This window comes from Centropristis striata, chromosome 11 (assembly GCF_030273125.1).
Source record: "Centropristis striata isolate RG_2023a ecotype Rhode Island chromosome 11, C.striata_1.0, whole genome shotgun sequence".
Lineage (NCBI taxonomy): Eukaryota > Metazoa > Chordata > Actinopteri > Perciformes > Serranidae > Centropristis > Centropristis striata.
This window is the reverse complement of record NC_081527.1, coordinates 288002-314233: the sequence shown is the minus strand read 5'-3', so window position 1 is coordinate 314233 and position 26232 is coordinate 288002. Positions and strand designations below refer to the sequence as shown.

Genomic DNA, 26232 nt, shown 5'->3' with positions numbered 1-26232 from the left:
TCTCTGTAAGAAACTGGAAAAACAATGATGTCTTAAAATAAATCCAAAAATACCTATTTTGAGCAATTGTGGCTTGAAAAGCCCGACTGTAGTAACATTAAAATAAGCAGAAATACTTGAAACGAGCACGTTTTTGTGATAGGAAATGCTTTTGAAATATAATTTAAACTTCATGCAACTAAAACTCTCAACTGGAGCCAATATTTTAGGTAAAAACTCACCATATTCACCAGTTGAATAGATTGAACAGCATGAAAAAGCTCACAATGTCAATGCTCATGAAGATTTAATATTTTTACAGTAAAACTGTGTTTCCTTCAGTTTATGACAGAAAAAAGTAAAAGTTTTGTGCTATTTTTTGATTCACGGTGAAGTGTCTACTATGGTGATAGACAGTTTTTAATTTTACGGCCTATTTCTGATGTAATTTACTGTTATTTCTACAAACATTTTTCACGATGCATATTGTCAATAAACCGATATATAAATCAGATATAAATCATATTTAGGTTCCATAACAGTTTAGTTTCAACCAGTTCAAATAACCATAATAAGTATAAATTCATCTGAATGCAAATGTTGGAGCTTTACTACATAGATCTGATATTCATTCATTCTCCTATTATTACTTTTTTAAATCACAAAATATTACAGCCTTGTTTTCTCAGATATGTGAGAAATATTTTAAGATCTGACTTTATTAATCCTGCAGTGAAATACAGACGGTGGAGTTTACAAAGATATGAAAACAGAATAAAGAATAAAAATAAGCATACATAAACATACATTAAATACATCTTATTTAAAAATAAATAAAAATACATACATGGCTGCAATCTGGCGTTTATTATTAATATTGCACATAATGTTTTTTGTTTTGTTGTTGTTGTTTATTCTTCCTCGAGAGTATTTTGTTATTTAATAGATATTGCACATTAGAACTTTTATCAATAAAGCAGCTTGTTGTAGTATGAACACTGAATATATATATATATAATTCTAAAAATATTCTAAACACACACACACACACACACACCAGTACACAGACTCATATATTCCCCTTTTTGATGCAGATGCAACCTGTTTTTTGTGTGTTTTTAATGGGTTTTTTTGTAATTTAGTGTGTTTTTAGTGTATTTTTAGTATTTTTGTTTGCGTGTGTGTGTGTTTGTGTTTTTTATGTGTTTTTTGTAATTTCATATGTGTGTTTTTTTGTGCGTGTGTGTTTTTTATGTGTTTTTCTGTCAGTAACTCAAGTGACGGCACAAAATGTAAAAATAAAAAGTGACCCGGCTATATATACGTTAAATGTGTGTAAATAATTTACCTTTTAAAGTGACTTTTTATCACTTAAAGACAACACAGGCAATAATGTCCAATATGTCATGTGGAACGATCCTTCATGCTCTAATAAACTATATATTTATTATATATTTATTGAAACTTGAGAATATATATCAACAGTCTGATAATATATATTGAAACCCGAGTATATATATTAATATATAATGTTCTGACTCCCTGTATATATTAATCCTGTTGTTGTTGTTGTTGTTGTTGTTCTCCAGGTTCCTCAGATGGGAACCTTCATCGGGGTCTACCTGCCCTGCATGCAGAACATCCTGGGAGTCATCCTCTTCCTGCGCCTCACCTGGATCGTTGGGACCGCTGGAATCCTGGGGACCTTCGCCATCGTCTCCATGTGCTGCGTCTGTGTGAGTCCCTCTAGTCTCTCTAGTCCCTCTAGTCCCTCTAGTCTCTCTAGTCCCTCTAGTCTCTCTAGTCTCTCTAGTCCCTCTAGTCTCTCTAGTCCCTCTAGTCCCTCTAGTCTCTCTAGTCCCTCTAGTCTCTCTAGTCCCTATAGTCTCTCTAGTCTCTCTAGTCCCTCTAGTCCCACTAGTCCCTCTAGTCCCTCTAGTCTCTCTAGTCCCTCTAGTCTCTCTAGTCTCTCTAGTCCCTCTAGTCTCTCTAGTCCCTCTAGTCCCTCTAATCTCTCTAGTCCCTCTAGTCTCTCTAGTCCCTCTAGTCCCTCTAATCTCTCTAGTCCCTCTAGTCTCTCTAGTCTCTCTAGTCCCTCTAGTCTCTCTAGTCCCTCTAGTCTCTCTAGTCCTTCTAGTCCCTCTAGTCCCTCTAGTCTCTCTAGTCCCTCTATTCTCTCTAGTCTCTCTAGTCCCTCTAGTCTCTCTAGTCCCTCTAGTCCCTCTAATCTCTCTAGTCCCTCTAGTCTCTCTAGTCTCTCTAGTCCCTCTAGTCTCTCTAGTCCCTCTAGTCTCTCTAGTCCTTCTAGTCTCTCTAGTCCCTCTAGTCTCTCTAGTCCTTCTAGTCTCTCTAGTCCCTCTAGTCTCTCCAGTCTCTCTAGGGTCTTTAGTCTCTCTAGTCCAGGGGTGTCAAACTCTGGCCCGCGGGCCAAATTTGGCCCAGAGTGTAATTTTATTTGGCCTGCGAGGCAATACCAAATTATAATATTCCCCTTCCCAAAAATGGCAAAAAGAAAGGCAGAATTTATTAACCTGTTGAAAAAGTTTATTTTGATATTTAAATCAGAAGGATGCAAATAGAAAAGAGGCATACGATTTTTATTTAATAAATTAATGACATTGATGTGTTTTTTATTTGAAATGTGATTTTGCATGTCTGCACTATTTAGTTATATATTGTATGTTTATAAGCGTTGCTGGTTCCATATTTAATGTTAAAGCAAAACATGTTAGGTAGATATTAAAAGGTTTATTTGTTCAATGTTGGCCCGCGATTTTATTCAAGTTTTACATTTTGGCCCATTGTGTATTTGAGTTTGACACCCCTGCCCTAGTCCCTCTAGTCTCTCTAGTCTCTCTAGTGTCTTTAGTCTCTCTAGTCCCTCTAGTCCCTCTAGTCTCTCTAGTCTCTCTAGTCTCTCTAGTCCCTCTAGTCTCTCTAGTCTCTCTAGTCTCTCTAGTGTCTTTAGTCTCTCTAGTCCCTCTAGTCTCTCTAGTCTCTCTAGTCTCTCTAGTGTCTTTAGTCTCTCTAGTCCCTCTAGTCTCTCTAGTCTCTCTAGTCTCTCTAGTGTCTTTAGTCTCTCTAGTCCCTCTAGTCTCTCTAGTCTCTGAGGAACACAAAGATCTGTCTAAAAACCAGATCAAACAGTAAATCTGAGGGAAATGATCTTGCTGCATGGACAGATAATTTACCTTGACAAGATTTATTAAATTAAGATTATTAAATCTAGAAATAAACATGTTGAACACTTAGAATAGGAAATTAACTCCTGTGTCTTTTTTGTGTTTTTTGGTCATTTTACGTCTTTTGTTTCTTTTCTGTGTCTTTTTTTGGTCATTTTGTGTTTTTTTTTGTCTTTTTTGTGTCTTTGTGTCTTTTTTTGGCCATTTGGTGCCTTTTTGAGTCTTTTTTTCAAGGACAAAAAATGAACAAAAGAGATAAAGTAAAGCTGCCAGCAGTGATGAACTGGCCCGAGCAGAGTGACCTGATGATTATTTGGTTCTTACCAAGATAAAAAAAACTTTAGATTTAGAAGTGTTAGATCATTTATCTGGTTTTAAGAGTTCATTTATTATTTTAAGTGTTCAACATGTTTATTTCTAGATTTAATAATCTTAATTTAATAAATCTTGTCAAGGTAAATTATCTGTCCATGCTAAAGATCATTTCCCTCAGATTTACTGTTTCATCTGGTTTTTAGACACATTTTTTTCTCCCATCAATAATGTAACCGTCTGGTGATAAATGTGGTTCTTTAGTCCAGCGTGTCCAGCGTCTTTTATCTCTCTGAGCTGCTTTGCCGACTGTTTAGAAACCCAAACACTAGACAAACTGACTTCCTGCTGAATGTGACTCAAAGCAGAAAATGTGCCGTCAAAGTGATAAAGAGTTGATAGTGGCATCAATAATGCTGCACTGCTAAAACTAACTGACAAACATTAAGAAATCAATAACTAGAATGAAGCAAATACATGCTGGAAACAAGTCAAATTATCTGCCAGTGCAGTAAGTTAATGTTTCTTTGGAAGAATTCTTTAAATAAGTGAAAATATCTAGAAACTGGAAAAACAATGATGGATTGAAATAAATCCAAATATAATTATTTTGATGCTGTGGATCATAAGTCCAACTGTAGCCAGAAATACTTGAAACTAGCAGGTTCTGGTGGTAGAAAATACTTTTAAAAATAGCTTTCAAACGGCATTTAACCAAAACTCTCAATGGAACCAACAGATATAATAACAACTCACCATATTCAACAGCTGCTGGATAAAATATCTGGATAAACAGATAAATAGATAAATAACTTGAGAAACATCCAAAAAACAAGAAGACTTTAAAGAAGACTGAAATCCCTTAAAAGATTCTTATTCACTTGTTTTTGTTACAAAATGACAAAAACAAATAAAAACCAACATAAATGTGATCTTGTGATTGTGCGTGATCCTGTCATCAACTCTGGTTTTTATTCTAGTGGGACTCTATTTGATTTGGGTTTATTTAGCGGAACAATTTTGGTCATTTTGTGTCTTTTTTTAGTAATTTTGTGTCTTTTTCATTCATTTTGTGTCTTTTTTTAGTCATTTTGTGTCTTTTTTAGTAATTTTGTGTCTTTTGTTGTGCCTTTGTTAGTCATTTTGTGTCTTTTTTTAGTACACGTTTTTAAAATAAGCACATGAAGTTATGGTCAGTCGGTAAATCATCCTCAAAAACAATATGATTAAGAACCTATTGCCAGATATAAGACTAATATATATATTATATCAGAAGACAATCCTTGGTGAGCTTGATGTTTTTTCAGTGTGAATGAAGGAAAGACAAACAGAGTCCATGTTGGCTATAAATCAATAAATGCCTGAAGAGAACAATGAGATGTGTGAGTGGTAGATTTAGTGTCTGGCTGTCAGTCTGTAGCCTAATCAATCATTGGATCCTCTGGTTGGATGATTTCATGGTGCTGATTCATGACAGGAACTATCTGCCTGCCTCAGATCTCCTCATGCAGCAGAACATGAAGAGTGTTTAGGAACGTGCTTCATACGTCAGCAGCTGCAGACTAAACAGAGAGCCGACTGTCTGCAGCGTTTGAACTTAAACGCTCAGGACTCATGTGATGAGATGTGAACAATCTGCATTCAACTCCCTCCAACAATATATACCCACAACTCTCATTCTGGGATGCTGCAGACCAGAGACAAGGGGCAGGATAAAGATATCATGGTGGTGATGCTCTCTCTGGCATTTAACTAGTCCCATGATCTTATATTAGGGAAGGCACGACATGTTTACAAGGAAATGAGACACGTAAAACATAAAAACAACGTGCATTAACTGCAGAAAGTTGGTCTTACTTTTGTTGTGAACATGGTGATAGTTGGGGTGTTTCTGATTAAGCTGGTTCCAGATGGAGCCATAGTGGCTAAAAGCTGCTTCACCTGATTTGTTCTGTCCAGGGCCGGCTCTAGAACATCTGGTTCCTCGGTGAGATCCGTTGGTGTTGAACATTTCCTCTTGCTGTTTCATGGAGGGGAACTCCTGTTTGTGTTTGCCCATGGTGCCAACCAGCTATATAATACAACTGTCTGTCTATAGAATATTAACTTACAAGTCAATTCACAAAGAAGCCCAGATGGAGACGCTAACAAAGTTAGAGACAAGAGAGACGAGGGAAGTGACAGTGAAAGTAAAAAAAAAAAGACAACATCACGTTACCTTTATATTGGGACTTCTCCTCCTCTTTTCTTCTCTTTCTATACTGAGCACCGGAGAGCTTTGAGCCATTTCATCTTGAAGATTTATCAAAACATAACATGTCACTTGACCTGACCTCTGAGACAGGATCTGACCGTCTGAAGGGGGGCCGATCTGACCATCTAAAGGGGGGCCGATCTGACTGTCTAAAGGGGGGTCTGACCGTCTAAAGGGGGGCAAGGCAATGTGACGTCAGCACCACAAGTGACAAAATGTCATTGTTTATCTGTTTCTTTATTTTGTTAATATTTATTATTTTCAAGACAGAACACGAAGCGAGGGCGACAATGGGCATCGGAAATCATTATTGTTTTTGTTTTTTTCTCCCTCGAGGGTGACTGGCGGCGCCATTAACAGGCACCTAACAGGACACTTCATCATTTTTTCTTTATTGATGTGGCACCTCGGGGGAAAGTTTATCCTTTTTTTTTTTGCTTTAACGGGCAGCCAGAGTGCACTTTATCATGTGTTCTCTACTAGAAGGGACTACTTAGAGGTTTGTACCATTTCAGGGCCCCACTGGAGGCACCTGATCATTTTCAGTATTTTAAGGCACCGTGGAGAACATCATGTTCTCTGTACTAACAGGGCAACACACACACACATTCACTAACTTATTATGAGGTTTTCTTCATTTACTGGAACCTTAGAGGACGCTTCATCAGATGGTCTTCACTAAAAGCCTGCTACAGTATTTTACCCCTGTTTAAGGCACCCTAGAGGGCAATAAACTTTAATTTTATTACTTTGATCACATAACTCCCATCTAAAGCAACATTTTATAAAGATGATCAATCATTTAGTTAATTATCTAACCATCTTCTCCATCTACCCTTAACTCATCTCTTATGCTTACTCTGAATGAGGTCAGAGGTCATTTTGTTTGGAGGTTAACAAGGAATATTGGGAAATAAAGTTAAACAACAACCAAAATTCCTTCCTACCAGCAAACTGATGTCAAAGATCAGAGTCAGCACGATGTTTAATCACTATTATAAAGACACTAAACAGCCAGTAACTCAAGTGACTGCACAGAAATGTAAAAATAAAAAGTGACCCAGCCAAATATACATTTAATGTGTGTATATAATAAACCTTTTAAAGTGACTTTTTATCACTTAAAGACAACACAGGCAATAACGTACAGTATGTCATGTGAAATGATATCCTTCATGCTCTAATAAACTTCCTCCATCAGTGACTATAACCTCCGTCTGGTTTCTCTCCTGCAGACGCTGCTGACAGCCATCTCCATGAGCGCCATAGCAACCAACGGAGTCGTCCCAGGTACCGCAGCACACCTTTATTATCATTTATTATCATTTATTATCATTTTACACTTACTAACTATTCTGTTTTTAATGGTGACGGCTGAGTTTACAGTTCCGTCATTTCTTTAACAGACAAAAATATTCCAGTAACAGAAAACAGACACATGCTATGAGAATATACACGTTATATATTATACTTATTATATATATTATAGACTCATTTATCTGTATATTTGTACTGTTGTGTAGAGCAGAGCTTCTTAATGTCTGCTACACTAAATTATGTTCATAAAATCATAATTATGTCATTTTCTTCTTTTTTATTATTATTAACAGTAAATCAAAGCTTTCCCGTTATCAGTGGAAGTTAGGATGTAAGATAAAGTTTTATAAATGAAGTATAGTTTTAAATGCAGAATGGTTTATATTTATCAGTAGCTGAACTAACCAACGTGTGATTTGTTTCTAAAGCTGGTGGTTCGTACTACATGATCTCCAGATCTCTGGGTCCAGAGTTTGGAGGAGCAGTCGGTCTGTGTTTCTATCTGGGGACCACCTTCGCCGGGTCCATGTACATACTGGGGACCATCGAGATCCTGCTGGTACGTCACACTCCCACACAGAGACTTCTGTCTGGTTTGAGGTGTTTTATGTGTGTTTTTTGTAATTTTTTGTAATTTTTGTGTGTTTTTATGTGTTTTTTGTAATTTTTTGTTATTTTTGTTTGTTTTTATGTGTGTTTTTTATATTTTTTTTATTTTTCTGTGTTTTTATGTGTTTTGGGGAATTATTTTGTTATTTTTCTGTGTTTTTTGTAATTTTTTTGTTATTTTTCTGTGTTTTTATGTGTTTTTTGTATCTTTGTTTTTGGAATTATTAACACCAGTAGCTCCCAGTGACACCAGTGACACCAGTAACACCAGTAAGTCTCCTCTGTGTGTGTCTGCAGACGTACATCGTTCCCACGGCGACGGTGTTTAAAGAAGGAGAGAACGCCTCCATGATGAACAACATGAGAGTCTACGGGAGCTGCTGCCTGCTGCTGATGGCTCTGGTGGTCTTCGTAGGGGTCAAGTACGAACTCAACACACACACACACACACACACACACACACACACACACACACACACACACCAGTCCACAGACTCATGTCTCTTCTTTTTTCTTTCTTTATATCTCTATTCTTTTCTAATAATAATAATAATAATAATTATTATTATTATTATTACTATTATTATTATTATTATTGTTCTGTGTCTACAGGTATGTTAATAAACTGGCTCTGGTGTTTCATTATCATTATTATTATTATTATTATTGTTGTTGTTTTGTGTCTCCAGGTATGTTAATAAACTGGCTCTGGTGTTTCATTATCATTATTATTATTATTATTGTTGTTGTTTTGTGTCTCCAGGTATGTTAATAAACTGGCTCTGGTGTTTCTGGCCTGTGTGGTTCTCTCCATCATGGCGACGTACGCCGGAGTCATCAAGACGCTCATCGAGCCTCCAGACTTCAAGTGAGTTCACAAACAATCATTTCTCATGAACGTATAAATGAGATGAGGAGAATCCTTCAGATAGTTTATAGTGTAGCAGACTGCTACTGGCTTAGATTTAACAGAAGAAGAAGTGGATAACTAATAAAAGTCTTTGTGGACAATTCAGATTCTGATCTCGTCAGATTCATATTTTTCTATATATGTGTTTTAATCTAGACTAATTACAAAAGAGAGCCAGTTGTATATAGACTAACATGTTCTTTATCAGGAGGAGAGAACCTGTTCACAGTGTTCTGTTCTCTTTGTTTTTATTTTCTGTCTCTGTGTAAATGAAGCTACCTTAAAATATGGAGATTGAATAAAGATACATGAATTTAAAAGCTGTATGTCAAAGTGAAAATAAAATAAAAATATTGTGGAGAAAAAAAAATCCACAGTGGACTTTGAGACTAGTTTCTTTGCAAAAGAACATAATATTTCCAAGACTTGAAACTAAAGCATATAGAATTATTATTACCCAGTTTCTGACTCCATCTCTGTGTTCTCTCCGTGTTCAGCGTGTGTCTGCTGGGGAACCGTTCTCTGAAGAACGAGATGTTTGAGACGTGTGCTAAGACTCTGCTGGTGAAGAACCAGACGGTGATCACGGAGCTGTGGGGACTCTTCTGTGACAGTAACTACCCCAACGCCACCTGTGATCAATACTTCTCCAAGAACAACCTGACGGAGATCCCAGCCATCCCCGGGCTGCTGAGTGGAGTCATCAGAGGTGAGGAGGACTCTCTCTCCATCTTCATCTGATTATTCATGTTCAATCTAAGACATTATCATCTCAGAGGGGTGAGTACATTTATAAAGTTAAAAACCATCACCAGCACCATCACCACGGTAACAGCTGGTCATTTATGGAACAAACTGGAGAAAGACTTAAAAACACGCAATACCATTAACTTATTTAAAAAGTACTTAAAAACAGGATGATTATTTATATAAGTTAGAGTAATGAGTGGTGACATGTGAGATGCTGCTGCTAGTTTTGTTTTGTTCTCTATGTTTGATTGTCTTTTATTTTTATTTTATTATATATTTTATTATATATTTTCTTATTATTCTTCTTTTTAAGGAAGAAATGAGGAAGAGGGGAAAGGAAAGTAAGAGGAAGGGGAGGGGGAGAAAAAAAAAGGAAAAAGAAAAATCAAGCAGCTTCTTTCTTTTCTCTTGTTTGTGACTGCTTATTTATTTTATTAATAAATAACAGATTGTACTTGACAGTTGTAATAAGCTGCTTCAGCCTTTTCTCTCCAAATGTCAGTTATCAGTTTTCTTTCTCTGTTTCCTTGTTGTTTACTTTGACCAATGTTTGTTACTTCTCTTTTAATGACCGAATGTATCGACCAAAATAAACTGAAACAAAACCAAATCTTCAGGCTAAATGATCCGCTGCGTCCTCAACATCTTTATTATATTTATTATTGTTTTTGTGTAGACAACCTGTGGGGCGACTACGGTCCGGCTGGGACTCACCTGGAGAAGAAGAGTCAGTCTTCAGTCCCGGTCCAGGAAACACCTGAAGACATCTACAGACCCTACGTCTTCAACGACATCACCACATACTTTACTCTGCTGGTGGGAATATACTTCCCCTCTGTCACAGGTAGTACACACCAACACACCCGGTAGACTGTGAGCTGAAACGATAGAGCAGCCAGAGCTGAAACTATAGAGCAGCCAGAGCTGAAACTACAGAGCAGCCAGGGCCAGAACATGCTGCAGGAAAACGATGCAGAAGCAGAATTGATCATTTTAGTCTCAAAGTAGAGATGGGCTAGTCCGGCTATGTAAACATTAATTTCTGTCGCTCTACATACGTCATCTGGTATAACTGATCTGATTGGCTAAGAGCTACCTACAGACGCTTATGATAGACATTCAAAGCGCCCAATAAACGGCTCTGGAGGATCGTAAACCACACCTCCTCTACGGAGAAATGAACGGCTGGTCTCCAGACTAATCTCATTGTGATATAGCCTGGCATTAGCCATGCTAGCTGTATCGGGGGAAAAAACTTAACATTCACAGCACGGCAATTCACACTGCAAGTATAGAGCAATTCAGTAGCGTAGGAACAGCATGGGCTTTATAAAAGAAATGTTGCTTTACATTAGTGAAGAGACAACAAAGCTTCATGAACCATTATCTTTATTTTCTGACCCCACTAGATGGCGTCTCGGCTTAAAAAAGGCTCTAATAGGCTCTACTTTGACATAATAAAGTGTGTGTGTGTGTGTGTGTGTGTCAGGTATCATGGCTGGTTCTAACAGGTCTGGAGACCTGAGAGACGCCCAGCGGTCCATTCCAATAGGAACCATCATGGCTATTCTCACCACCTCCTTCATCTGTATCCTCTCACTGTGTGCACACTGTAAAAATGTTTTGGAGAAATTACAGTAACACTCAAACACTCAAACACACAAATCGCATCAGAAATAAGGCGTAAAAATGAAAATGGACACTTAATTACCTTAAATCAAGGAATAGAACACAACTGCAACTGCAATAATATTTTACGAAAATGTATGTAAAACTAATGGAGAAATACCATAATGTCACAAATACACATTTACCATGAAAAAACCCCACAGGACTACTCAGTCTAAATAACAGTTTTGTCAATATCTGACACAAGTATAATTATGGCATGTACAGAAGGTTTATACGTTACTTTGCCAGTTATATTTGTATTTATTTCATATGTAATAGCAGTAGTATTTCCATTAACTCGGTGCTCAGACATCTCCTGTGTGGTCTTGTTTGGAGCGTGTATTGAAGGAGTTGTGCTGAGAGACAAGTAAGTGTGTTTTTAATTGACTTCCTACATATTGCAGATACAGAAATAGTGGCATGTTGTTATTTTACAGCTTTTGAATGGAAATCTGTCTTTAGTGTGGCTCATACAGGTGCATGCAGTTTATCTAATCTGTCAATCCTCCTGAAAATAATGTCCCATGTTTGTTTTTGTAATGTAATTATGTAAGTAAGTAAAGTACGTTAGCGATGTGAGTTGAGTACATAGTTCAGGCTAACTTTACGCTGGTAAGTTAAATAAGTCAACATTGACTCTTGAAGCTGGGGCGCCGTGCAGACTACATATAAACATATATTACACTGTAAAAAATGTAGAAATGACAGTAAAACACTGTCAAATTGCATGAGAAATAGGGCGTAAAATTAAAAATTGCATATCACCCTAACAGACACTTTTAATTACCGTAAATAAAGGAATAGTACAAAACTTTTGAAAACACACATTTTTACTGTAAAAATATAAAAAATGTTCATATATAATAAATGGAGAAATATCATATTGTCACAATGACACAATTACCCTAAAATAAAGGGAATATTCAGTCAAAATTACAGTTTTTGCTGATATTTAGATGTAAATTTACAGTAGAAAACCCACTCACTGTATTTTTTACGGTGAAGTTCTGGCAACCACAGCTGCCGGTATTTTACTGTAAATTAAACAGATCTTTTTTTACAGTGTAGACTGAAAATTAAAAATTGTTTATCACCGTAGTAGATATTTTTAATTACCGTAAATCAAGGATTAGTACAAAACTATTAACTGTCGAAAACACACAGTTTATTTCGTGTAAAATTACTGGAGAAATATCATATTTTCACTAGGATACAATTACCCTAAAATTAACGGGAATATTCAGTCAAAATTAGTTTTTACGGTGAAATTCTGGCAACCACAGCTGCCAGTATTTTACCGTAAATTAAACAGATTATTTTTTACAGTGTAATATTAATTGTTGGGTGTTTGTCATTTTTAGGAGAGCCGGCTGAGTATCCAGTACACAGAGTATAAAGTATTCGTGCCTGTTGGTGTTTCAGGTTTGGCTACTCGGTAAAGAAGAACCCAGTCATTGGTATTCTGGCCTGGCCGTCACCCTGGGTCATCGTGATTGGCTCGTTCTTCTCCTGCTGTGGGGCGGGGCTTCAGAGCCTCACTGGCGCCCCCCGGCTGCTGCAGGCGATTGCTCGCGATGGCATCATCCCGTTCTTACAGGTCAGAGTCAGAAACATCTTCATGTTTACAGCCCTGGAAATGTACTTGATGTGTTTGTCCTGTATGAGACCTTTCCCCTCATGTCTGTGTCAGGTCTTTGGCCATGGGAAGGCCAACGGGGAGCCCACCTGGGCTCTGCTGCTGACCGTCGGGATCTGTGAGATAGGAATCCTCATCGCCTCTCTGGACGCCGTGGCGCCCATCCTCTCCATGTACGTACGCTTTTAATGAACTACACTGTAAAAGTGTCCCGTTGTTTTTACAGAAACAAACTGGCAGCTGTGGTTACCAGAATATTTCCGTAAAAAATACAGAACATATGTCAACATCTTTACAGAACAACTTTTTACAATTTTACATCTTAAACTGTAGTAATTTAAAAAAAATACATTTTAAAGTTGTAGATTATATCATCCGTTACTGCTAATTTAACAGGATGATGCTGCTTTTATACTCCTTATTTATGCAAAATTTACATGCAGATTTTGCTTATTGTGCATTGAATACCAGTAAATTAACATTCAGTTATTATTTATTGTACACTGAATACCAGTAAAATTTACAAGTTCTATAAAGTTGTTTACATTTGTACTGTATTTTTTGCAGAATTATTCTGTTAACCACAGCTGACAGTTTTTTTCTGTAAAAGCAACGGGATTTTTTTTTACAGTGTAACTACATTAATCTAATAACTCCCATCGTAAAGGGTGTTAGCTTAACTGATGAACCGTATTTATTTAGCATTAGCATTCAACAAGTTCACATGCTGTGCTCATTAGCACGAATAGCAACCGTGCGGTTCGCCAGCTAATCAACTGAAACGACACAAACGTGAACAAAAGCACAACATTAATGACACGGACATATAATCAACTGTACAATCCGCATACATGAACATATTTAAGGGCTTCAACACAAGTTGTAATCACACCGTATATACATATATCTAACTCACCAGCTCAGCTTCACCAGTCAGAACAACCGCATTCATACAAAAGAAGATCCGGCCGGTAAATACATCCGCGCCAAAACACACCGGGTGGACCGCTACCAGAGGTCGCTATAATAACTATAAACTTCACACAATGTACGTGGTTCAAGACAACTGATCCACTTTTAATGTTTCTGTGTTCATGTTATTGCTTACTTGATATTTCCTGTTTGTGTGTGTGTGTGCTCAGGTTTTTCCTCATGTGCTACCTGTTTGTTAACCTGGCCTGCGCCGTTCAGACTTTGCTCCGGACCCCCAACTGGAGACCTCGCTTCAAATTCTATCACTGGTGAGAGAACAGCTTCAACAAAATAAATCCACACTGCAAAAAACATTAATCTTACCAAGTATTTTCCTCTTATATTTAGCAATAGTATCTTAATTATCTTGTTTTGAGTATAATTTACCTACTGACCATAGCTTGATATGCTTATTTCAAGAACATTTTTTTTGTCTTGTATAGTTGATAAAACCGAAAAAAGTATTTTTGTAACTAAAATGAGTGAGTAACCCCTCTTCACAGGGATTTCAGTCTTGTGTAAAGACTTGTTTTTAGGATTGACATTGTGAGCTTTTTCATGCTTTTCAATCTCTTCAACTGTTGAATATGGTGAGTTTTTACCTAAAATATTGGCTCCAGTTGAGTTTTAGTTGCATGGAGTTTAAATGTTATTTCAAAAGCATTTTCTACCACCAGTATCTACCCACAGATACTGGAATGAGAAAAAAAACTTGCTCGTTTCAAGTATTTCTGCCTTATTTTAATGTGACTAAAGTCAGGCTTTTCAAGCCACATGCTCGTGTTTTTGGATTTATTTTAAGACATCATTGGTTTTTCCAGTTTCTAGATATTTTTACTTGCTTAAAGAATTCTTACAAAGAACAATTTACTTACTGCACTGGCAGATAATTTGACTTGTTTCAAGCATGTATTTGCTTAATTCTAGTTATTTATTCCCCATTTTTTGTCAGTTGGTTTTTTGCAGTGTACACATTTGATGTACCACTTTGCCTAACTTACTTTTACACAGAGTTTTAAAATATGAATGTGCGACTATCTGATTGGTCAAAACTGTTGGGGCAGCACCATGGTTTAGACTCGGCCAACCCATATCTCCACCTGGGCCCGTTACCTTGTCTAGTATTAGTCAGTGCCTGTCTCCACCTGGGCCCGTTACCTTGTCTAGTGTCGGTCAGTGCCTGTCTCCACCTGGGCCCGTTACCTTGTCTAGTGTTAGTTAGTGCCTGTCTCCACCTGGGCCCGTTACCTTGGATTGGAGCACAAAGAGTGCTTCAGTTTTTCATCTGCTTTCCCTCAAATATGTGTTGATGCGCAGAGCGTTATCAGAATGTCCTTTCTGTTGATACTCTTTATTTCTGTGTCTGGCACATAAAATATGTGTTCCATGCTCCACCATAAAACACCTCTAAGCAGCATTTAATAAAGGTCATAATGCAGATTTTTTTTAATTTTATTAATCTCGAACAGTCCTGAATGTTGTCCTTTGTCTGTCCTGTAGGACGCTGTCCTTCTTAGGGATGAGTCTGTGTCTCTCCCTCATGTTCGTCTCCTCCTGGTATTACGCCCTGGTTGCCATGGTGATAGCTGGCTGTATCTACAAGTACATTGAGTACAGAGGGTGAGTCTGGGGGTTTTAGGTCAACATATACAAATTATTGTAAATTTTCCATTACTTGTACTGTTCAAGCAGAACTAGCCACTGTTTATTAGTGTTGTAGACTGTGAAAAAAATGTTTTTACGGTAAAAAAACAAAAAGCTGTGGTTGCCAGAACTTTACCGTAATAAATACGGTGCAACTTTTTCTAATATTACGTTAAAATGATATTAGCACTGTTGATTTCACGTTTAAGATTGACATTTTATTCCATATTTTACTGTATAGATCAAAAAAAATTCCATCAAAAGAAATGCTGTTCTGCCATATAATTGACAAGAAAATACTTTATAAATGCTGCATAAATTAAAGATTTTACCATTAAATATTACAGTATATTTATGTTAGAGATATGGTGTTTAGTACATTTAACAGTGAGGAAAAGTATTTTTACAAAAAATACATGCTAAAATTACAGTGATGGCTTGTATATATATTACAGTATATTTTTCTTACATACACACGGTGGAGTTTTACAGTGGAGTAATGTATTTTTTAAAAAAAAGAAACTGTAAAAAATCCTGTTTTGTCTGATATATACATTTACAGTGTTTCATTGTTACTGAAACTGAATTAACTCATTTATAATTTTACGTCTTTTACTGTCGTGGTTTAACAGTTTTTCACCGTAAAATCTACAGACATTTTTTTTACAGCGTATGAAGCATCATTTCTCTCTTGATTTTGAATGTCATTCATATTCATAAACATTTTGTCCGTTTGTGTGCAGGGCAGTGAAGGAGTGGGGAGACGGGATCAGAGGTCTGTCCTTAAACGCAGCACGTTACGCTCTCATCCGGCTGGAGGAAGCTCCACCACACACCAAGAACTGGAGGTGAGACTGTGTGTGTTGGGATCAAAGTTATTATAGTTAATGAAAACTAACGAAATAACCAAAACTAGAATTGAAAAAAACATTTTCGTTAACTGAAATAAATATAAAAATGAGAGTTTTTTAAAAAAACGATAACTAACTGAAACTGTATTTTGTGGTTCCAAAACTAACTAAAACTAACTAAAATTATAGTGAAAATGTCCTTCGTTTTCGTCTTTGTCAACTTTTTTCATCCGTAAACCTTTTTGGTTGATATGAAATCTATTTCATCTATCTGGTTTTATGACTTAATAAACTTATTGGGGCTGAGATGGATCAGACAAAGGAAATAAAGGAAACATTTATTGTGACCTTATTGAATCTGGACCCAACAAATACCCCATTACAAAACAACTACAACTAATAAAAACTAAACTACAACTAATAAAAACTAAACTAAAACTAATAAAAACTAAACTACAACTAATAAAAACTAAACTACAACTAATAAAAACTAAACTACAACTAATAAAAACTAAACTAAAACTAATAAAAACTAAACTACAACTAATAAAAACTAAACTAAAACTAATAAAAACTAAACTAAAACTAATAAAAACTAAACTGAAGCTAATAAAAACTAAACTGAAACTAATGAAAACTAAACTAAAACTAATAAAAACTAAACTAAAACTAGCAAACTCACTCTAAAAACTCATTAAAACTAACTGAATTTGAAAAGAAAAAATCACAACAAAATTAAAACTAAAACTGATGAAAAATCGAAAACTATGATAACCTTGCTGTAGACATATTTTGATATGTAAAAAATGGATAATTTTCCCTTGAACATGCTAACAGATATCTCCATGTGTCACTGTGTGTTGTGTTTAAACATGCTAACAGATATCTCCATGTGTAACTGTGTGTTGTGTTTAAACATGCTAACAGATATCTCCATGTGTCACTGTGTGTTGTGTTTAAACATGCTAACAGATATCTCCATGTGTAACTGTGTTGTGTGTTAAACATGCTAACAGATATCTCCATGTGTAACTGTGTTGTGTGTTAAACATGCTAACAGATATCTCCATGTGTAACTGTGTGTTGTGTGTTTAAACATGCTAACAGATATCTCCATGTGTAACTGTGTGTTGTGTGTTTAAACATGCTAACAGATATCTCCATGTGTAACTGTGTGTTGTGTGTTTAAACATGCTAACAGGTATCTCCATGTGTAACTGTGTGTTGTGTGTTTAAACATGCTAACAGATATCTCCATGTGTAACTGTGTGTTGTGTGTTTAAACATGCTAACAGGTATCTCCATGTGTGACTGTGTGTTGTGTGTTAAACATGCTAACAGATATCTCCATGTGTAACTGTGTTGTGTGTTAAACATGCTAACAGATATCTCCATGTGTGACTGTGTGTTGTGTGTTAAACATGCTAACAGATATCTCCATGTGTAACTGTGTGTTGTGTGTTTAAACATGCTAACAGATATCTCCATGTGTAACTGTGTTGTGTGTTAAACATGCTAACAGATATCTCCATGTGTCACTGTGTGTTGTGTGTTAAACATGCTAACAGATATCTCCATGTGTAACTGTGTTGTGTGTTTAAACATGCTAACAGATATCTCCATGTGTAACTGTGTGTTGTGTGTTAAACATGCTAACAGATATCTCCATGTGTGACTGTGTGTTGTGTGTTTAAACATGCTAACAGGTATCTCCATGTGTAACTGTGTGTTGTGTGTTAAACATGCTAACAGATATCTCCATGTGTAACTGTGTTGTGTGTTAAACATGCTAACAGATATCTCCATGTGTGACTGTGTTGTGTGTTAAACATGCTAACAGATATCTCCATGTGTCACTGTGTGTTGTGTGTTAAACATGCTAACAGATATCTCCATGTGTCACTGTGTGTTGTGTGTTAAACATGCTAACAGGTATCTCCATGTGTAACTGTGTTGTGTGTTAAACATGCTAACAGATATCTCCATGTGTAACTGTGTGTTTAAACATGCTAACAGATATCTCCATGTGTAACTGTGTGTTGTGTGTTAAACATGCTAACAGATATCTCCATGTGTGACTGTGTTGTGTGTTAAACATGCTAACAGATATCTCCATGTGTAACTGTGTTGTGTGTTTAAACATGCTAACAGATATCTCCATGTGTAACTGTGTTGTGTGTTAAACATGCTAACAGATATCTCCATGTGTAACTGTGTGTTTAAACATGCTAACAGATATCTCCATGTGTAACTGTGTGTTGTGTGTTTAAACATGCTAACAGGTATCTCCATGTGTAACTGTGTGTTGTGTGTTAAACATGCTAACAGATATCTCCATGTGTGACTGTGTGTTGTGTGTTAAACATGCTAACAGATATCTCCATGTGTAACTGTGTGTTGTGTGTTTAAACATGCTAACAGATATCTCCATGTGTAACTGTGTGTTGTGTTTAAACATGCTAACAGATATCTCCATGTGTAACTGTGTGTTGTGTGTTAAACATGCTAACAGATACCTCCATGTGTAACTGTGTTGTGTGTCTGCAGGCCTCAGCTGTTGGTGCTGTGTAAGCTGGACTCTGACCTGACGGTGAGACATCCTCGTCTCCTTTCCTTCACCACTCAGCTCAAAGCAGGAAAAGGTCTGACCATCGTGTGCTCCGTCCTGGAGGGAACCTTCATGGCCCGGGGCAAAGACGTCAAGACTGGAGAGCAGGTTGGTCCCTTCAGTCTCCACTTAAACCTGGTGATGTTGCTTACATTGACCTTACTGTACCAGCAGTCATTTATACAGCATCTCAGAATGGGATCATCCCTATGTTCCCTGTAGCAAAACATACATGGGGAGCATAGGATCCTTTTTCTGAAAAAGGGTCCTTTGTTCCCTGCAACCTACCAATGTTTCCAGTAGTCTCTCAGCAGCCAGCAGGCCTACCGTCTCATGGCCCACCTTAGATCAAGCAGCACTACACTTACATTATCACAGCAGCTACTTTCTGCTTACTTTGCAGTTAAATTTTTGGCTTTTTAAATAGGGTTAACAGAAAAAAAATTTTGCCACGGGCACGAGCTAGTCCTTATATATAGATTCTAAATTCTCCCTGTGTGATTAGCCATATTGCTTGGATTAAAAATAAATGAATAAAAATGTTCTTTAAAAAAAGTAATAAAATGATCAGATGAACAAAATAGCAAGTTTGGAGGAACAGTAAGTCGCTGATAAACAGTTTACTCGGAGCACAGAGAATAGGTAAATATCTATATATTTTTTGTTCTTATTTTGCTACTTTTTTCTTAAGATCCATGTATCTTTTTCTGTGTATACTTTTCCTGGGAGAAAGTGCTAGGTGCTGCTAAAATTGGGAATGTGGGAGATCTCTTAAAAAGGCAAAAGTTAAAAGAGAGTAAAAAGGGTAAGGATTAGGGTTAATAATAAGGGTTAGGGTTAATAATAAGGGTTAGGGTTAGTCTTAGTGTTAGGGTTAGGGTTAATAATAAGGGTTAGGGTTAATAATAAGGGTTAGGGTTAGTAATAAGGGTTAGGGCTATCTGCCAAGGAATTTGGCAGTAATGGGAAAAGCAGAGAAATATGGTCCTATGTTCCCCGGTCTCATACAGAGAGGGGAACATAGGATCATATGCACAGTTGATCATCTCCAGCCGTCTCTTCCCTCCTTCTCTTTGCTCCACGCTGCAGAACCTGAAGGCAGCCATGGCAGCCGAGAAGATGAAGGGTTTCTCCCACGTGGTGGTGTCGTCCAACCTGCGGGACGGCTTCTCTCTGCTCATCCAGTCAGCCGGACTGGGAGGGATGAAACACAACGCGGTGCTGATGGCCTGGCCCACCGGCTGGACCGAAGCCCGGGACTCCTCCGCAAGAAGGAACTTCATCGGTAAACCAAGACGCTTTTATTATTTAGTTTTTAATTAAACATCTGGGTGGCACTGAAGCGATGGGCCACAAGAAGTTTGGAGTGTCAACTCACTGGAGATACTGTTATCATATGAAACAGAAGATCTCAGTAATCTAGAGGCTCGTGCATCAAGATATCGTGTCGGGAAGTTGTCGAAACATCGCAACATCACAGTTGATGTCGTCCAACATGTTTGATATCAGTTTGACTGGATACTTTGTTGTCAGTCTGTGGCTTTGACTCTCATTGAGGACAATAAAAAGACTGAAGTCACATGAAGACACTGAGAATTTTCTCTGATTGGACAAAACTATTCTTGATTGAATTTAATTTTGTGGACACAAAATGCAGTTAAACAGTTAAATCACAATATATTGCATCAATACTCACCATATCACACAATGATTAAAATAAACAATAATATCGTATCACAAGTCAAGTATCAGGATAAAATCGTATTGGTGTTCCCACCTCTATATGCATGCCTCTTTAATGATTAATTTCATAAAGTTTCCATAATTTTACCATTGTTTTTCCAGGTTCTGTATTACAAATTGGCACCCTTTTTTAATGTTATTAACAAGTCTGTGTTTTTTGGTTGTTTTTTTGTGCAGAAACGGTGAGAGAGACAACGGCAGCCCACCAGGCGCTGCTGGTGGCTAAAAACATCGACCATTTCCCCGGAAACCAGGAGCGTCTGAAGGGAGGAACCATCGACGTGTGGTGGATCGTACATGACGGAGGACTGCTCATGCTGCTGCCGTTTCTACTCAGTCAGCACAAGGTTTGTGTCCACATTTTGACAAAATTTCTAAAAAAAGACACAAAATTACTAACAAAAAGACACAAAATGACCAAAAAAAGAAACAAAATTACTAACAAAAAGACACAAAATGACCCAAAAAAAACACAAAAGAAATTGCTGCACAGTTTGTGTTTTTTCTGTTTCCTTCAGAAAACATAACTATATCTGCTACATCTCTTATTGTCTGTGCAGGTTTGGAGGAAGTGTAAGATGCGAATCTTCACGGTGGCCCACATGGATGACAACTCCATCCAGATGAAGAAAGACCTCCAGATGTTCCTCTACCAGCTACGCCTGGATGCCGAGGTGGAGGTGGTGGAGATGGTGAGAGGGAAACTAATTATTGAAAAAGCACACTAACTCCTATTCACTGGTCTTATGTCTTTTTATTCTTCCGTTTCTTCCGTGTTTTCAGTCGACTGCTCCTCCAGAGTTTTGGTCTCACAAACACTAAAAAGGCATCAAGTCGACCGGCTCGGCCATGACTTAATAAAAAGAGGTCACATAAACCAGATATAATGGATTAACAGAGGTGTTTTTAATAAGAAACTAAAATAGCAGCAAGATATATTTACAAACAAAGGACCCTCCAGACTAAAAGTTTAACAAAATAGAATAATACAGTTTCTAGGGTCAGTTTAACTGCTGCACAGAGTCAGAAGAACAACCACAATGAATCACAATCTACAACAGAACGAAGCCGAGCACAGACAAGCTTCACATCAGATCCAGACGCCTCCACTGAAGCTCCAGCTGCCTTTTGAAACTTGCGGACGACTAAAGGTTGAATCTGATTGGCTCCCGTGGTCGCCGGAAGCTCCAATCATCCTTCAGCAGCAGCGTGAGGGGAGGAGCCAACACACACAGACTCACACATGCACAACAACAACAAACTATCCGGCTCGGCCGTGACACGTGTGCTGTAACTTTTCTAAGGGTTTTGATAAACGGTTTTCAAATTATTCTGCAAAAACACGCCAAAAAGTCCCTCCAATGGTACCCTATGGAGAAGCTAGAGTGGATGACATCATCGCTAGAGTGCAGAGGGAGAGAAAAATTTGTCAAAAAATAAATTTGGAAACCGCGCTCGACTTTGGTTTTGGTTTTGTGACTGACTTTTTTCTTCTCATTTTTGACTTTTTTTCTTCTCATTTTTTGTCACAGCCACAGGTTGCCACGGGTTACCGAGCCTGCTTTAGACACATGCTGTGCATCAAAGGGTTAATGTCTTTATTTTCAGTAGTCTGTATACGAATCTAACATTGTCAATGTCTTCTGTGTCCGTCTAGCATGAGAGTGACATCTCAGCCTTCACCTATGAGAAGACGCTGGTGATGGAGCAGAGATCTCAGATGCTGAAACAGATCAAGCTGTCCCGAACCGAGAGGGAGAGAGAGGTAACGGCATCAAACTCACACTGGACACGTCTACTTTATAAACGCTGGTGTTGAAATATCATAGAAGAAGAGCTACAACACACTCAGGGGTCATTCACTAAGGATACGGATACACGGATACACTGCAAAAACCAACTGACAACTTGTTTCTGTTTCTTTCACCTTTGTCGATCCTCTAACTCAGCAGTTCCCAAACTTTTTTAGCCGTGCCCCCCTTCTATGTCCCAACCGGGTTGATGCACCCCCAATCCCCCACACCTTAAAAAACCCCAAAATGCAATAAGCTTTTTTTATCGCCATATTAAAGGCGGCATGTTTAATCATGCTCAAATGACCAGAACACACATATAATTAGATAATCACCATCACAACAATGAGCTCTCGTATTTGAATTCATCTGAAACACAGTTTCAATATAATGCAACAAAGTTATGCGCAAGCTTCCAGTTTTAAGAGCAAAGAGGATGATGACAGGCTCAGGATCAGAGGCAGAAAGCACATAAGTTGGGGAAAAAGTTTATAATATTTTGAGCCACATTGAACATAAAATGCAGCAATTTTAAATGAGCGTGGAGCTAAACAACCTCGTCATCATAACAGGCTGGAAACATGGAAGATGCTTTATTTTGAGATGAAGTCCATTTTGAATAGCGTGCATTTATTAATTAATTACTATTACAGTTTTTGATTTTACATTTTACAAAGGAAATGTTTATTTACACTTCTTTATTGTGTGGGGGAAAAAATGTAATTGTGTAATTATCAGATCGCCATTACATTTTTCAACTCGCGCCCCCCCTAGCAGCAGCTGGTGCACCCCCAGGGGTCCACGCACCACACTTTGGGAATCCCTGCTCTAGCTTATTGCCCTTTATGCTCTGTTATGTGAAGCTCTGTGGTACGGTTCAGCCGTCTGTAAATGCGCCATAGAAATAAATTTGACTTTGACTTTGTTGACCTTTGAACTCTTCCCTCAAACCTGGCTCTGTGATTGGACGACGGGCTCAGATTCAGAGCATCACAGACGTGTCCCGCGGCTCCATAAAGAGGAAGAAGCCGTCCCTCCACCCCCAGAGCATCCCGGAGGACGAGGTAGCCATGGCGACCAACCATGACGCCATCGGTCGCTCCATTCATCCATTCATCCATTTATTAATTCATCCATTTATTCATTCATCCATTCATCCATTTATTAATTCATCCATTTATTCATTCATCCATTTATCCATTTATCACGCCATCCTTTCCCCCGTCATCGTCCATAATCAATAATCCATTCACATGATCAGGAGCTGAACTGGAGGATCAAACGTTCAGCCTCATTGTGTCTCCATCCAGTCAAAGTTCTGCAGAGACTCAGAGCGGCCACTAGAGGGGGACAAACTCCTCACTGAGACCCTCCAAACAGACCACAATCACCAATATTATCTCCAGGTTCTGCCAGTAGAACTGTGTCCATCACCTGACAATCATCTACATCTGTATCATGTTTCCTCTTCTGCTCATATTTTCACGTCTCTCATAACTCTACAGCAATAACAGATTTGCAACGACATTGTTGCTTTGTGGTTAAACACTAAAAAAACTGTTGTTTAATATTACGGTAAAAGATTATAATTTACCATAAAAATAAAACGTTTTTCCATCAAAAGAAACGCTGTTCTGCCATATAATTGACAAGAAAATACTTTATAAATGCTGCAAAAATTGAAGATTTTACCATTAAATATTACAGTATATTTCTGTTAGAGATATGGTGTTTGGTACATTTAACAGTTAGAAAAAATATTTGTACAAAAAATGAATGCAAAAATTACAGTGATGGCTTGTTTATATATATTACAGTAGTTTTTGTTAATAAAAATACAATTTAAAAAAATCATAAATTTATGATGAAAAAAAAATGTATGAGGAAAAAATTAAAATTTATGAGAAAAAAATATATATTACAAAAATATACACATTTACAATTAAAAAACCATCAAATTTTCGAGGAAAAAGACAAATTTGCAAGAAAAAAAAACACAAATTTATGAGAAAAAAAATCACAAATTTACCAGAAAAAAAAACTGATTTATGAGAAAAAAATGAAATGGAAAAAATATACAAATTTACAATAAAAAAACCCTCAAATTTTAGGGGAAAAGACAAATTTACGAGGGAAAAAAACCCACAACTTTACGAGAAAATTGTTACTGAAACTGAATTAAGACATTTATCATTTTACGTCTTTTACTGTCATGGTTTAGCAGTTTTTCACCTTAAAATCTACAGACATTTTTTACAGTGCACTGAACATTAATTAACAAAAATGTAGTTTTATATTGAGATAACTAATAAAATCAGGTTGAAGTTAGGCATTTACTGGAAAGGATTTGTGTGCAAATCCTTTCATTTATTAATAGAAATTACAAAAAGGGGATGTAACATGTAACTGAAACACCAAACTGACTTTCCGTCCTCTGACCGTCTGTTCAGGCCCAGCTGATCCACGACAGGAACACAGCGACTCACTCCGCCATGAACGACAAAGCTGCCGGAGCCGGACCGGACCGAGTCCACATGACCTGGACCAAAGACAAACTGGTCAACGAGAGGAACCGACACCGAGAGGGCATGGGAGTCAAAGACATGTTCAATATGAAACCGTAAGTATAAACTCAGAGAGAGTCAAAGACATGTTTAATATGAAACCGTAAGTATAAACACAGAGAGTCAAAGACATGTTCAATATGAAACTATAAGTATAAACACAGAGAGAGTCAAAGACATGTTCAATATGAAACCGTAAGTATAAACACAGAGAGAGTCAAAGACATGTTCAATATGAAACCGTAAGTATAAACACAGAGAGAGTCAAAGACATGTTTAATATGAAACCGTAAGTATAAACACAGAGAGAGTCAAAGACATGTTCAATATGAAACCGTAAGTATAAACACAGAGAGAGACAAAGACATGTTTAATATGAAACTATAAGTATAAACACAGAGAGAGACAAAGACATGTTTAATATGAAACTATAAGTATGCCTACAGATCTGTTCTCAAATGTCTTAAAAATACACTCTTTGTTTTTGCTTCCCATAGCGCCCAACATGTGAAACATTGTTTATATTCAACTCAACACTAAACAGTTTGATTTATTTAGGTTCAGATATTTTCACTAGAGATTCCCAATTAAGTTTCATGAACCATTAGTTGTATTTGTTGTCGCCACTAGATGGCGTTCTTGTTTTAACCCTTTGATGCTCAACGTATTGACCCCTTCTAATGCACAACATGGGTCACATTCATTCCCATGTTATTTAATATAATAATGTTGTTTAATATAATATTGTTATTTAAGATAATATTGTTATTTAATGCTGCTGTGTGTTTCTGTGCTCTATCTTTTGATATCAACTTATTTTATGATTGAATATTCCAAGTATTCTTTAAATATCTTGTTTTTGACAACAACAGATCATTATTTACATTTTGCCTCTCATACTTTATGAAGAAAAAAAGGTTTTGTATTATTACAAAGCTAAATACTTGGCTAAGTAGCTCGCTAAGCTAACTACTTAGCTAACTTATTGGCTAAGTAGTTAGCTAAGTAGCTTGCAAGCTACTAAACACGAATTATTGCATTAATGTTCAATATGTTCTTGTTGTTGTTTTTTGCTCCCTTTCTCCAGTGAGTGGGAAAATCTGTAAGTCACTTTATGTTTCACTTTTTTTGTTTGCATGTGCATGAACTCTCTCTGTCTGAGCATGTGGTGTCAGAATCATGTCTGTTAGCATGTGTAGTGTCAGAATCATGTCTGTTAGCATGTGTAGTGTCAGAATCATGTCTGTTAGCATGTGTAGTGTCAGAATCATGTCTGTTAGCATGTGTAGTGTCAGAATCATATCTGTTAGCATGTGTAGTGTCAGAATCATGTCTGTTAGCATGTGTAGTGTCAGAATCATGTCTGTTGGCATGTGTAGTGTCAGAATCATGTCTGTTAGCATGTGTAGTGTCAGAATCATGTCTGTTGGCATGTGT

At 37.2% G+C, this 26232-nt stretch overlaps 1 protein-coding gene across 1 annotated transcript in view; it reads left to right on the top strand.

The window, feature by feature from the left end:
* LOC131980166 (solute carrier family 12 member 7-like) overlaps positions 1-26232 on the top strand; it is a 45514-nt gene that overhangs the window by 16996 nt on the left and 2286 nt on the right. Inside the window, exons 4-24 of the mRNA XM_059344361.1 lie at positions 1569-1715; positions 6963-7017; positions 7473-7603; positions 7951-8075; positions 8417-8521; positions 9061-9272; positions 9990-10157; positions 10803-10901; positions 11294-11351; positions 12407-12581; positions 12675-12793; positions 13763-13861; positions 15093-15212; positions 15980-16084; positions 18635-18803; positions 19785-19980; positions 20616-20785; positions 20999-21130; positions 22096-22203; positions 24682-24851; positions 25883-25897. Coding sequence (XP_059200344.1) covers positions 1569-1715; positions 6963-7017; positions 7473-7603; positions 7951-8075; positions 8417-8521; positions 9061-9272; positions 9990-10157; positions 10803-10901; positions 11294-11351; positions 12407-12581; positions 12675-12793; positions 13763-13861; positions 15093-15212; positions 15980-16084; positions 18635-18803; positions 19785-19980; positions 20616-20785; positions 20999-21130; positions 22096-22203; positions 24682-24851; positions 25883-25897 — 2678 coding nt within the window. The remainder of the gene's footprint in view (positions 1-1568; positions 1716-6962; positions 7018-7472; positions 7604-7950; positions 8076-8416; positions 8522-9060; positions 9273-9989; positions 10158-10802; positions 10902-11293; positions 11352-12406; positions 12582-12674; positions 12794-13762; positions 13862-15092; positions 15213-15979; positions 16085-18634; positions 18804-19784; positions 19981-20615; positions 20786-20998; positions 21131-22095; positions 22204-24681; positions 24852-25882; positions 25898-26232) is intronic.